Here is a 14,675-nt window from a genome sequence, read left to right on the forward strand (position 1 = left end):
GAATCCTGTGATTAAAACACTGGATTTGGACTCAGACCTATGTTCAGTTCCCATTTCTACCACATACTTCCTGTATGACCTTGAGCAAATCAATGTAATAGGGTACTGGACCTCTGGGAACATGCATGCATCCTACTGCCCCTGTTAAAGTCATGAGCCCTGTAAAACTAGGAGCTGTAGTTGCACGTCACTTGTTTCACCCTAGTCATGTACCCTACAGGAAATTTCATATAGAGAATTCCTGCTCCTTCAGCAAAAGACCAGACAGGAGAGACACTGTAGGGATATTTAAAGGTTTATATTAAACATGGTTTATGTGAGAAATGATTTATTGATTTATTGTTAATTACTACTTTGGAACTTAAGGTTTATGTTAGAAGTAAATTTGTAATGATTTATTGTTAGAAATAGCTGTGTCTGTGTGAAGCCAAAGAGATACTTTGTATAAAACTTGTTAAATGTCAATAGACTCTAAGCGCCTGTTCTCTAAGTGAAACTTTGTAGTGCTAAATTGGTCAATTGACTCAGCGGGGGAGCTGTCAATTGACTCTGTAAGCTGCTAAATTGGGTAATTGACTCAGCGGGCAAGCGGTCAATTGACCCTATGCCTCAGGCAAAACTGTATAATTACTACAAATAGAGACCCCCACCTCTGTAAATTCATTTTTATCTAAAGATAAAAAGTGTATGTGAATGAGTGCCTAGTTTAAATGATGAATGAATGGTTAGGGAGTTACCAGCCTGAAAAATTCAGTGTCGGCCGAAGAAGGTGTCAAGTGGAATCAACCAGATGACCCCCGGAGAGCAAACTGGAATCCACCCCAAGCACCTAACAAACATCTGACAGAATGGAGCCAGCCACCTGCTGATTGATCAAGCAACAGCAGAATGAAACAACTCCCATGAACTAACATAGGGAAAAATCCCTATAAAACTGGACTCTAAAGACTGAGGACTTTGAGTCTATGGTTCTGCTGCCAGCCTCCAGGAGCATCAGGTGCACCTGACCCGGACTCGGCTCCACTCTTGTGTATAGGGTACCTAGCCAGTATTCTGTCACAAGCAACTTCAGGCTGGTAACTATAATATCTATATAGAACCTGTATGAATGATTCTGTGAATGGATACATATATAATATAAGTAATCATAGGAATAAGTAGCCAAACAACATTGTTTGCGGTTATCTTTTATTTTATTATGGTATTGACAATAAATGTGACAAATGTCTTATCCCCTTTAATAAGATCCTGCTTGTTTTTACTGGTCTAGTATAATTGGTATAACAACACAGGGTTAAAGGAAGGACCCTGGAGGGATATCTCTGCATTTATCAAAAAGAAGGCCCAGAATAGGAGACATCTGCAAAGAGTTGCGAATCCCTAGAGAAGGACTAAGGATACATCTACATTATGCACCAAATCGGCGAGTAGGGATCGATCGGGGATCGATTTGTGGCTTTTAGTTTAGACATGATAAATCAATCCCCGATTGTTCTGCCATCGACTCCTGTACTCCACCATGGTGAGAGATGGAAGTGGAGTCAACGGGGGAGCGGCAGCAGTCGACCCCGCACTGTGAGGACACGAGGTAAGTTGACTTAAGATACATCAACTTCTGCTATGCTATTCTCGTAGCTGACTCACTCACTCACTCACTCATGCCCGTCACCCCAATCGGGGTATGGGCCGCCAACCACAGATCTCCAGAGTCCTCTATCCTGGGCCATTCGCTCTAGCTGGTTCCAAGTATAGCCCATTTTTTTTGCTATCAGCCTGAAGGTCACGTCGCCAGGTGTTTCTTGGAAGGCCTCTTTTCCGCTTGCCTTGGGGATTCCACCGCAGTGCCTGTCTGGTGATGTTAATTGGCTGCTTACGTAGTGTATGTCTCCTCATCTCTGCTGCAACCTGCGCCATCTTTCCTCACTCGTACATGGTCCTCACGTTCCATGTGCCTATGGTAATCCTCCTGATTGCAAGAAGGGTAATCGGCTTAGTGGCTTCCTCACGGCTTTTACCACCCAGTGTCATGCATCTTCAAGTTGAAGACCCTTCTTTTTCCAGGGTAAAAGTCTCTGTTGTCTCTATTGTTGGCGTTTCTGTAGTAGGTTGATTTTTTACAGGATGGAGTTGCTAGCCCCACGCCCAACCCTCCTCCTTTATCCTGACTTGGGACAGGCAGATAGCCCCAAAGGACCTCTCTGGTGGAGTTTCTCGTAGCTGAAGTTGTGTATTTTACGCTGATCGCCAACCCCCGCCTCCCTCCCCCGTGTAGCCCAGGCCTGAGTGAATACCCTGAGGAGCTTTTGTTTTAAAAGTCTTTTTCTAAGTTAAGAAAAGTACTGAGTAGAGGAACTAAAATAGTGAAGTTGTTTGGAGCATGATCTCATCAGGCTAGTGGATTAGCCCACAGGTTTATAGTCACTTATAAACTATAGTCAACTGTGACTCAGTTCTCTGCTTGTAAACTGGCAGTGATAATACTCTCTCCCTTTCTCTGTATTAGCTCTTTGGATTGTTAGCTCTTTGAAGCAGGGACTTTTCTTAATATGTATTTGCACAGTGACTAGCACATGCAAGTCCTAATCTTGTTTGGGGGCCAATAGGCATGACTAATACTAATTACACTAACAAACAAACAAACCAACAAACAATAATGACAGAGGACGGGGAAAGGCGAACAAACCAGAAGGTAGGCAGGTGGTAAGACAAAATTTTTACTTTATTATAACGGTTTATTGACAAATTTTTTTTTTCCTTTTACCCTATGACTGTGCTATTATGATATTTACATGGTAACTAGAGAGCAAAATCTGCTACATGGAGATCAGACATTGAGTTGCCATTGTTGAACCTCTAAAAGATAAAAGGGGGCATCACTCATCAAAACAAAGTTGGCAGACCATTGAGGAAGACAGCTTTTTTGCATTGTAGAAGGAAAAGGACTGAAAAAACTGCCTGGAAGCAGGAGGGAACTAGTGAAATCACATAAAGAACTGAACCAAGTCTTGTTCTGATGGACAAAATATCCAGGTCCTGCCTGGAGTCTGATCTACAGAAGGTAAAGCTCAATGTTAGAATAAAAAATCTGGTTGTGAAAAGAGAAATACTCATTTCCTTATGGCACTAATGCATGCAGGCCGAAGCAGGGGTGAAACAGCACACGCACTATTTGCAAGTTTGATAAATTTCAGAACATCCAAGCCATATAAAATTGTGAGTAAAATGCTTTCAAATTTCTCATTAGTTATAGTGAAGTTATAAAACAAGCGTAAAAAAACCCAAACCATTAGCTGCTATAACATTTCAATACAATGTTATTTCAATCTATAACCAGTCAGTCCAAAAATTAAAAATGCATTGTAGAAGCTTTTGGAAGATATAGCAACTATATAAGGGGTAATTAATCTTTTTGGCATCGGTGAAAAACGATTTTTTTGGCATCCAGTTGAGGCTTTTGATATTAGGGAAATAGCACATCTTTCCCTCTTGCTTTTTGGCAAGGGTAGAGGTGACTTCACATTTAGGGAGATGGCATATACATTTCTTCCATGTTCTCCCAAATCAAACTTTGAATGCATTTCACCCCAACCCAGTATCTGACACTACATTCAAATATGTCTAAATACTTCAGTTTGATGTCGCTGCTAAAATAAGCACTCATGCAGTTGACTTTTAAATGTGTTAGGTTTCAAAGTCAATACAAAAACAGAGATAAGGGGGAAACTTTACACCTCTGAGAGCTATGACAGGTTGTCTGCATATTTCGAGCATCATGTTTACATTGTTTTCACATTTTAAAGGTCATTTTTGTAACCAAGAGCTAGAATTTTTTTTAAACATAAAAAATTCAATTCTGGATGAAAATGATATAGCATAATCAAAAAGGGCACTTTCATAGCAATGTGTGGCTACATAATATTATACATGAGCCGTTGGCCACTAGGTAGATTTTGATGAAATATTTACTACTGAAGTTGTCTGTTTATGGGTGGAGAAATACATTACTATTAACCAAATTAATGCTTTAGAGAGACTTCATAAATTTTATTTCATCATTTGTCCATTACAAAAGCTGAGACTAAATGCTCTTTGGCATGTCTCATATTCTTATCACAAAGTTCTTTTTCATTTACAGTTCTAAGATGCATTCTGGGCTTTTACTGAAGCTTTTAAAATACCACTGATTTCTGCCTACTTGGAGCATGTTGTGAAAGACCAGACTAGGTTATGCTTTTAACTAAATGAAGTGTTATCTGAATGCTCCAAAACATTCAAAGTTATGTGCAACTACAAAAAATTACGTAACTTAAAAAAAAAAATCAGCCTACCGCTAAATCAAGAGTGCCGACATATACGATCATAGGATCTTTCAAATACGATTTTGCAAGGCGGCGAACACCATCTGGCCAAGTAGCACTGGTGGGAGGGAAGAAAAAAAATACATTTTTAGAAGTGTAAGAGGTCTCCAATACGATCCTCTCATCCATCCCACACTCCCAATATATTTCAGCAAGGTCTTATACCCACAATAGCTGTCATGCATATGTACTAATCTTAACAAGAAAAACTGGAATTGCTCATTTGAGCATAAATTCAATTCAGCTGGTATTACTGAAACCTGGTGAGATGATTTATACAACTGAAATATTAAAATCAATGGTTATAACTTATTTAGGAAGGACTGAATGAGCAAAAGGGGAGGAGGAGTGACACTCTGTCAAAAATGGCATTACCTATTTCCGAGTCACTGATAACTCGGAAGAAAGTCATCTTGAAGGCTTCTGGATCAATGTCCTAACAGACAAAACACAAGATGGGGTACTAGCTGGTGTCCGCTACAGACCACCAAAAAAAAAAAAAAAAATCACACTAGGGAAGGTGAACACTTCCTTACATGCTTATCTACAATGTGCAGGAAAAAAAAACAGTGTGATCATGAGGGACTTCAATTGGAGTAACATATGCTGGAGGGCTCGTGCTGCCAGAACTAAAACATTCTTGGAATTTCTAAATGTTACAGATATGTGGATAAGGGTGCCTTGGCTGCCTCTCTGGACTCCTGTGCAGTGGCAGAGATGCTCTCTGTCTGTACTGGGACTCCTGTGAGTCGGATGACAGCTCTGTCAGAAACAGTGGGTCCCAATCCAATGAATGAGGAAGGGGCCTCTGCTGCAACAGGAGCAGCAGCTCATCCTCAGGTGTGGGGATGTCCTGGAGAATAGACAGGCCTGAGAGGAGCAGAGACTGTAGATATGGCAGAAACATATTCTCTGGTGTCAGGAATGTCTCTGTAGGTCCTTGAGTCCTTGGGGTGCCCACAGACTCCAGAGGTACCTGAATCAGTAGTCAGAGCCAACTGGTCTGCATATTGGTCAGACGGAAGCAACAGAGCATCCAGAGCTATAGTTGTAGAGGAACGCTCTACACGTCCCCAGTACCAGGTCACCAGGTGGCAGGGATGGATCTCGCTTCTTCTTTGCCTTACCCTCCAGCCGGGGGGCCTTTGATGGTAGTTCCGCTGGATCCACAAGTGACATCTTTCCCTCTCTGAGCCATGACAGGTTGGGTATGTGTCTATATGGAGCAGTCCGATGCAGGGATCTGCTCTTATTCCTACGAGTGTTTCTTATTCTCGTAGCGGGCCTCTGGCGCAGGCAGCTCTGCCCCATAGCTCATGCTCAGAGGAGCACTACTGGTCAGTAGAGGCTGCTATACAGTGTGTGGGGGGGTCCTCCTGGCCAGGATCAGAGTGCATCCAGGGCCTTAGTGCCTCTTCCTCAGGAACTTGTGGAGTTGGAGCTCATGGGCCTCTCTTGTTCTGGGCAGGAAAGACTTCAGATGCCGCACTTCACCAAGATGTGCGCCTTGCCCAGACAGTAGAGGCCCCATTGATGGTCGATGCTGATAAAAAAGGAATGAGGGCAGGAGACCATTCTTGATGCCTGGGATCCTAGGTATAGTCCTTGGATAGCGAGGGGATGTCCCCCCCAAACTGGGGAGGGTCTATACTAAAACTATGAAAAACAATTTATTTACACAATTATACAACAACTCTCTAATCGAAAGAAGAGTGAAGGTGGAATAGGGGTTTTGACTCAGGCCATGAGATGGTAAGAGGGAACTGGAGTGACATCAAGCTGAACCACCCCATATGCCCTCGGTAGGGAGCACAAGGAGACATACTGAGCATGTACAGGTCAATGGATGCTGCTTGGAGAAAACTTTTCAACTAAGCGCATGTGTGCCCAGGTGTGGAATACACATGGGACCATCACTTCAAGAACAGATCATTCTGAACCAACCCTGGATGCAGAGGAGACAGCCTTGTGAGATCAGTTGCAAAGGTGCAAGCTGTCATGGATCTCTAGAGCTGAAGACAGTTCCTAATTGTGGTCCAAGAGCTCTCCTGAATTGCATGTGCCAGACTTGACAGAGTTAAGAATCTGTCTAAGGTAAGGTAGGCCCTGGTTATCAGGATGCCCCTATAAACTGTATCTTCCGTATAGGGAATTAACATGGATTATTGTACCTTTTCCAGAAGATCCAACTCCTAGTACAGATCAAAGGCTGTGTGAGTGGAAGACAGCACTGCTTCATAGGAATGTTCCTTGAGTAGTTAGTTGCAAAGGCACACAAAGACTAGGATTGCTTCTTGTTGCATGTAAGAACCTTTGAGACCACCCTTAGGGTTAAAGAAAGGCCGCAGGGAAGCACTTGGTATTGGAAATGATCCTGGCCTATAATGACATTAGGTAATTCCTACAGGATGGGTGTATCTTTATATAGAAATAGGAATCTTGTAGGTTGAGGCCTGAAAACCAATCCCCTTCCTCCAGTGAAGGAATTATAGCTGCCAGGTCATCATTGTAAGCTTGAGCCTTTACAAACTTGTCTTAGATCCAAGATCAGTCTCCACACACTGCCCTTCTTTGGCACAAGGAAATATCTTGAGTAAAACCCTTTGCCCTTGTGAGAAGATGGAATCAGTTCTATCATTCCTAATCTAAAAGAATATTCACTTATCTCAAAAGCTTAAGAGAGGGGTCCGTTAAGAGGGACAGAGAAGGGGGCTGGAAGGGAGAGTGTGATATAAAATGATGGTATAGCCTCTATGACCCACTTGTCTGTAGGGATCCCACGCCAAATCAAGTTTCGGATGGGAAAGAGGGTCTTCGAAGGTGGGGAGGTGAGCAAATGGACAGCTGTAAAACCAGAGGTGTGGGAGGATATGAACCCTTGACCAACCCATCACCACTGTTGCTTTGAAGATGACTGAGTGGTCATGGAGAGCAAATGAGTGGCCCTCTCTCTCTGTCTCAGGAATGTAGGTCTTTTTCTAGGGGTTTTGGTGGATCTATGGAATTCAGAGAATTTAGAAAGATGCAATCTCTGGGAAGTTGGTGACCTACTAAATCTTCTCTTATTGTAAGCATGTATATGCCCAGGGATCTCAAAGGAGCCCTAGAGTCCTTCAGCGTGTACAAGGACTTGTCGGTAGTCTCCGAGAAAAGCTTCCAACCATCAGAGCGGAGATTTTCAATAGTATTCTGTACTTCCCTTGGAAACCCTGACAGTTGAACCACGATGCCCTTAGCGTAGCTACAGCCGCAGAAGTGTACCTGGCAGCAGCATCTGCAGCATCCAAGGATATGTGAAGAGCAGTCCTGGCCAATAATTGGCCCTCTGAGGAGATGGACTAGAATTACTCCCTATGTTCCTGTGGCATATGTTCAATAAAGGCAGTTAAATCTACAATAGTTTGTAAAATTATATTTGGCCATGATCCTGATAGTTCAGGCTTTGCTTCTGTCCACAAAGGTCCAGTCTTTCATCCAATTCTACCCCATATGATAAAAAACTAGTGTTGCTTACCCGCTCATTTATCTCAAAAGAACCCAGAGTCTTTAGGGGGAACAATTTACATGTTGGTGGAACAGTAGCAGGTGTTTGTGACTGGAATTGGCTAAGATAGTGTAATGCCTCAATAATGGGTAAGACTATCCTGGAGTTGTTACTGACTGCAGGAGATCCAACAGTTTATGCTGTGAATCCTTGACCTCTGAGTGGAATCTGAGTAGTGTCAGCTACTCACTTCATGAGGTCTTGAAATTGACAGAAGTCGTCAACTATGGAAGGGGTTGAGACATAACTACCTCCACTGGAGATGGAGGATGAAATGTGTGTTTGGCCTCCTGCTCCCCAAACATCTCCAGCCATGGGGCTGGTGGTTGTCGCTGACCAAAAAGGATCGCAGGCAGGAAGCACGGAGTCAGAAGCTTGGAGTCTTGGGCACAGTCCAGTACCCAAATGAGGCATTGGAGGGGCTTGGGTTTGTTCCCCTAGGAGACTAATCTAATGCTAAACAGTAAAACTTTTAAAAACTATTCAACTCTTCACAATTAGATGATTCTTGTTCTGTAGAATGAAGCCAAAGCTGTGGACACTAAAGGTTCCCACCTGAACCATGCAGTCATGAGAAGGAATTGGAGAGGTTGTCAGACCATCTTGTCCTTTATCCCCTTTGTTGAAGCAATGAGGGGAGCAAGGCGCACGTGCAGACCAACGGATGCTACTTTCAAATTCTTTGGCTCCAGATGTAGGGTATGCATACGTAATCCATAGCTGAATACAACAGGGACCATCACTCGAAGAAAAACATTTATTTTCAATAAATCTTGGGCACTAGGGAATTTCCAGAAGACTGGAAGAGATGTTGTGCCACTTTTGAAAAGGTAAATGGAAAGACTCAGGTAATTGTAGGCCTGTCAGCCCGATAATGACCTCAGATAAAATAATGGAGTGTCTGATACAGGACTCAATTAGAAAAAATAAAAGGAGGATAATATAATAAATTACTGCCAATCAACATGGGTTTATGGAATATAGATCCTGTCAAGCTAACCTGATTTTTTTTTTGAGATTACAAGTTTGATAAAGGTAATATTGTTGATGTAATATACTTAAGATTCTGTAAGACATTTGACTTGGTATGACATTTTGCTTAAAAACAAGACAGACAAAATTAACACTGCACACAGGAAATGCATTAAAAGTTGGCTGACAGGTCTCAAAATGTAATTATGAAAGGGAAACCAGGTGTGTTTCTGGTGGAGTCCCACAGGAGATCCCATGCTTGCTCCTATGCTATTTAACTTTTTTGTCAATGACTGGCAAGAAAACAAAATCATCATTGGTAACACTTACAGATGACGCAAACTGGGGGAGTGGTAAATAATGAATAAGGCAGGTCACTGATAAAAAGCAATCTGGATCACTTCGAAAGCTAGGATCAAGCAAACAAATTAATGTTTTAAGATGGCTAAATGCAAATGTATACATCCAGGAACAAAGAATGTAGGCCGTACTTACAGGATGGGGAACTTTATCCTGGAATCAGTAATTCCAAAAAAACCTGGAGTTCATGGTGGATAATCAGCTGAACATGAGCTCACAGTCCAACGATGTGACTAAAGGGCTAATGCAATACTGGGATGCATAAAGAATGGAATCTCAAATAGGAGTGGAGAGGTTATTTTACCTCGATGTTTGGTGCTGGTGCGACCCCTGCTGGAACTGTGTGTCCAGTTCTGATACCCACAATTCAAAAAGGATATTGACAAATTGGAGAGGGTTAAAAGAGCAACAAGAATGATTAAAGAATTATGAAACATACTTTATAGCGACAGACTAAGAATATACAAATGGCCATACTGGGTCAGACCAATGGTCCATCTAGCCTAGTATCCTGTCTTCCGACACTGGACAATGCCAGGTGCTTCAGAAGGAATGAAAAGAACAGGTAATCATCAAGTGATCCATCCAGTCATCCACTCCCAGCTTCCAGCAGACACTAGGGACATAGTCATGGATGCAACCCCATGCACTATCTTGGCTAACAGCCACTGATGGACCTATCCTCCATGAACTTATCTAATTCTTTGAACCGCATTATACTTTTGGCCTTCACAACATCCTCTGACAATGAGTTCCACAAGCTGACTGGGCATTGTGTGAAGAAGTACTTCCTTTCGTTTGTTTTAAACCTGCTGCTTATTAATTTCATTGGGTGACCCCTGATTCTTGTCTTACACGAAGCAGTAAACATTCTTATTCACTTTCTCCAAGCCATTCACGATTTTATAGAACTCTATCAGATCCCCTCTGTTGTCTTTTTTCCAAAGTGAAAAGTTCCAGTCTTTTTACTCTCTCCCCATATGGAAGCTGTTCCATACCCCTAATCATTTTTGTTGCCCTTCTCTGCATCTTTACAATTCTAAAATATATTTTTTGAGATGGGGTGACCAAAATCAAGGCTCTTAATCAATTTAAGATTAACAAAGAGAAGATTAAGGGGAGACTTGACTACAGTCTACACAGGGAACAAATACTTAATATTGGTCTCTTCAATCTAACATGATCCAATGGCTGGAAGCTGAAGCTAGACAAATTCAGACTGGAAATAAGATGTACATTTTTAATGGCGAGAGTAATTAATCATTGGATCAATTTACCAAAGTTCATGGTGGATTCTTAATTACTGACAATTTTTAAATTAAGATTTAATCTCTCTCTAAAAGGCATGCTTTAGGAATTATTTTGGGAAAGGTTTATGGCCAGTGTTATACATAAGGTCAGACTAGATGATGACAGTGTTTCCTTCTGGCCTGTCAGTCCATCTATGAACTGCAGGTATGTTCTTCAGTAGAAGAACACCACACTTGCTTGTCTCACAAAAGTACACAAGCTGTTAACAGCCTTAAAATGTTACTAAAGTATCTAGAGATCTCTGAGGCAAAGAAAAATCCCAGCCATGTCTCCATTCTCCCTTTCACAAACCTTAGATAGCCACAGAAAGTGGGGTAACACAGAAGCAGTCACGCTTTCTCTACCTCAGAGGATTCTCCTACAATAGGGTTATCTTCCTGTGGCTAGTTATGGTGTGGCATGCAATGGCCAGAATTCACAGAAGCAGGGGATTGGTGGTTAGAGACTGAAAGGTTCATACATCGATATTCATGTTAATATATAAAATAGGATTTATACTGACACTTGAGACACAAAATAATTCACTCTGATATATTTTGAACTATGTCCCTGATAATCCTGCATCCGATTAGGAAATGTATGATGTACTATGCAATCAGCATTCATTTACCTCTTTACATCTGGGAAGTCATTTTAAAACATTCAATATTTTCAAGTACAGTTTTTAGAATGCAGGTGGGAAAACAGAAAGCATGTTTTATAAACATGCTAAAGTTGTAATGAAGTATAGTTCATTGTAATGAAGTATAGTTAATACCCTTGCTCCAAAACTCTCTTGCACACACGATTTGAATCTTTGCTCACAGCTTCAAGAAAAGCAATAAAATTTCACTCTAAAACCATATTCCAGTCTATATGAAGAGGATACTAACATGTACAGTAACTGGAATATGAGAAATTCTGTCCCTGGGGTGCTCCACTTTGTGCATGACCTTGTGCTTTCAATCAGATTTCTGTCAGCAGTCCATGCACTCTCACTCTACTCATCCTTGTGCTCAAGACAGGGAAATGCAGATTTGCCACTGCTCCAATTCATTCTCAGTCATGAATTCCAGCAGCAAGAACTCCAAAAAGAGGAAAAGGAGAGCGCAAGTAGTGGAGCACCCATAGGGACAAAACATCTAGAAGAACTCTAGTTACTGTAGAAGTAAATAATCTCTCCTCCTCCAAGTTATTGTCTCTGTGGATGCTCCACTTCAGGTGATTCCCAAGCAGTGCCTTGGTAATGGAGGAGGATGCTGAGGAGAAAGTCTGTACAGTTTAGAAAACAGCCTCACCAAGGGCTGTATCTGCTCTAGAAACATGAACGCTAGCATAGTGCTGGGAAAAAGTGTGCACAAATGACAATGCGGTAGCTTTGCAAATGTCTGCAATGGGTACATTAAGTAGGTCTACAGAGAGGAACTGTGCTCTGGTGGAATGGGCCATCCTCCTAGGCAGAGGGTGCAACTTAGAAGCTTTATAACAAGCTAAGATGCATACCGATACCCACTTTAATAGGGAAATAGGGGCCCCCTTCATCCTCTCTGTGAAAGAGACAGAGTCTGGGGGACGATTAAAAGGGTTTAGTCCTGTTGAGATAGAAGGCAAATCACTCTTCTCACCTCTAGAGTATGGAGGCTGGCTTCTTCCCTTGAAGCATAAGGCTTGGAGTTAAAAAAGGTTTACTGAATGTCTTTGTTGATGTGGAAGTCCAATGAGATTAGGCAGGAAGTGAGGATGGGGACAGAGTCATTTTGTCTCAGTAGATTATTGTGTATGGTAGATTAGCCATAAATGCTCCCAATTCCTCTACCCTCCTGGCCAAAGCGATGGCTATGAGAGATGAAGTTTTAAAGGTTAAACGGAGAAAATGACAGCTATCAATGTGTTCAAAAGGTGGTTTCCTCAAGACATTGAGAACTAGATTGAAGGTCCCAAAGCAGAATGAACCACCAAGGAATAAAACAAAGAAAGACAGTAAGCTAGTCAGGTATACACTGAGACACTCCATCACTAGCCAGAGGAAGTTAAACTCTCAGTCCAGAGCATGAGGAAGCATAGGGTGCAGATGCTTACATGCTATTTAAACAGCAGATAATGTATAAGCAAGTACATTGCTAAGATGCACAGCTTTTCAAGGTTAAATATCGGATGACAGATGGGTCAAATATCAGCACTCAACTCAACCTCTGAGTCATGAAGCTATTTATTTATCTTGTGTAGATTGTGATTACTACTTAACTATAGTTATCATAAAATACCAGTTCACAGCTTTGAATTGTTTGTGTAATAACTCAACTATACCCAGATTTTAAATATATTCAGTGATGTCAAAATGGTTGCAAGATTTCTCCTGGTGTCATGGTTTACTGCAGCGGCAGGCCTTCCTGTGAGCAAATGGAAACTGATGACAGCACACAAAGTATGGAAGTGAGACAGAAGGGGACAATAAGAACTTAGTGAAATACTGGCAGCATGGAACAGTTAAACTACAATGGGAGTTGTGTGTTCACCTAAATATCAAGGGATGTGGGTTGTTTAAGTTATTTTCACATTTGATCTACTGTGAACCAACTTTCAGGTATAAAGAAAAAGCATAGTACAAGTATTTAACATTGTGCAGAAAGTACTAAATTTTTTATGCAGAAACTGGATTCTTGGATCATCTTAAGAAGTTCATTCAGCACTTAATACCAGAATTCTAGAATTGTCTCAATAATAAGGTTAAGAGGACATTCCATTCATTACCTATTGATAAAACCGCAGAACACAAAAGTACTAAATACATATTTGCTGCAGATTTTCAGTTCCTACTCAATGTGATGTCCTAGTATGCACTCTCTTAAGGATATCACAGTCAGCTGAAAACTGCTGGAAAGGGGAGTTTGTCTATAGGTAAATCCAGTTTCTTCAATGACACTTAATACTTTATACCAGAGGTGGGACAACTACAGCTTGCAGGCGGGATTTGGCCTGCCAGCCATTTTAATCCGGCTCTTGAGCTCCCACTGGGGAGCGGGGTTGGGGGCCACTCCACATGGCTCCCAGAAGCAGTGGCATGGCCCCTCTCTGGCTCCTACACATAGGGACAGCAGGGGGCTCTGCTCTGCACGCTGCCCCCGCTTCAAGCGCTGCCCCAGCAGCTCACACTGACTGGGAACTGCAGCCAATGCGAGGTACAGGGGCAGTGCCTGCAGACGGGGCAGCGTGCAAAGCCACCTGGTTGTGCCTTTGTGTAGGACCAAGAGAAGGGACATGCCGTTGCTTCCGGGAGCTGGTTGAGGTAAACACCGCCTGGAGCCTGCACTCCTACCTGCACCCAACCCCCCTGCCCCAGCACTGATCCCCCTCCCTCCCTCTGAACCCTCGGTCCCACCCCGGAGCACCCTCCTACACCCCAAACTCCTCATCTCCAGCCCCACCCCAGATCCTGCACCCCCAGCCAGAGCCCTCACTGCGCCACTCTCCACCCCAGTCCAGAGCCCTCTCCCATATCCTGAAATCATTTCTGGCCCCACCCTGGATCCTGCACCCCTAATCTGAGCCCTCACCGCCTCCCACACCCCAACCCCAATTTTGTGAGTATGGCCCGTCATACAACTTCTATTCCCAGATGTGGCCCTCAGGCCAAAAAGTTTGCCCACCCCTGCTTTATACCCTAAGGCTGTAGTGCACAACTTCTGAGTATGCAATCCAAAGTTTTCTGTGGCCCTCTGAAATTAATTTAAACTTTTACTTAAGAATAGTTTCTTCCACATGACTGCAAAGAAAAACTTTGATAATCAAAAGGTTTTCTTCAGATAGGAGATACTCTAGGTGAAAAGAAATGCTTCAACACAAGTGTAAGCTACCTTCATTTCTCTCACCAGGTAGTCACTCCAGCATGTAACATTAACAGTTTAAATAACATTTAGTTTACTCTCAACTCATCTTAGCTCAAATATCCAAGCAAATTGGATATAACTGAAACTAGATGAGACCCAGTAGATATGTGTTGTGCAATGTAGGAAACATCCATGTCATTGCTAAATTTGTGATCTCTCTGGCGTTAGGCAACATAGCAAGAGCAGACCAAGGGCATAAGCAGAAAATAGAAAGCTCTTCTTGCTAACTAAGGTGATCTGAGATTTCAGCAGCAATGGGCCTCA

At 42.4% G+C, this 14,675-nt stretch overlaps 1 protein-coding gene across 1 annotated transcript in view; it reads right to left on the reverse strand.

Moving 5' to 3' along the window:
* DDX43 (DEAD-box helicase 43) overlaps window positions 1–14,675 on the reverse strand; it is a 60,327-nt gene that overhangs the window by 24,619 nt on the left and 21,033 nt on the right. The window contains exons 11-14 of the mRNA XM_050950749.1: window positions 9,218–9,283; window positions 6,633–6,639; window positions 4,960–4,964; window positions 4,329–4,416 (exon numbers count right to left, since the gene is read on the reverse strand). Coding sequence (XP_050806706.1) covers window positions 4,329–4,416; window positions 4,960–4,964; window positions 6,633–6,639; window positions 9,218–9,283 — 166 coding nt within the window. The remainder of the gene's footprint in view (window positions 1–4,328; window positions 4,417–4,959; window positions 4,965–6,632; window positions 6,640–9,217; window positions 9,284–14,675) is intronic.

This window comes from Gopherus flavomarginatus, chromosome 4 (genome assembly GCF_025201925.1).
Source record: "Gopherus flavomarginatus isolate rGopFla2 chromosome 4, rGopFla2.mat.asm, whole genome shotgun sequence".
NCBI lineage: Eukaryota > Metazoa > Chordata > Testudines > Testudinidae > Gopherus > Gopherus flavomarginatus.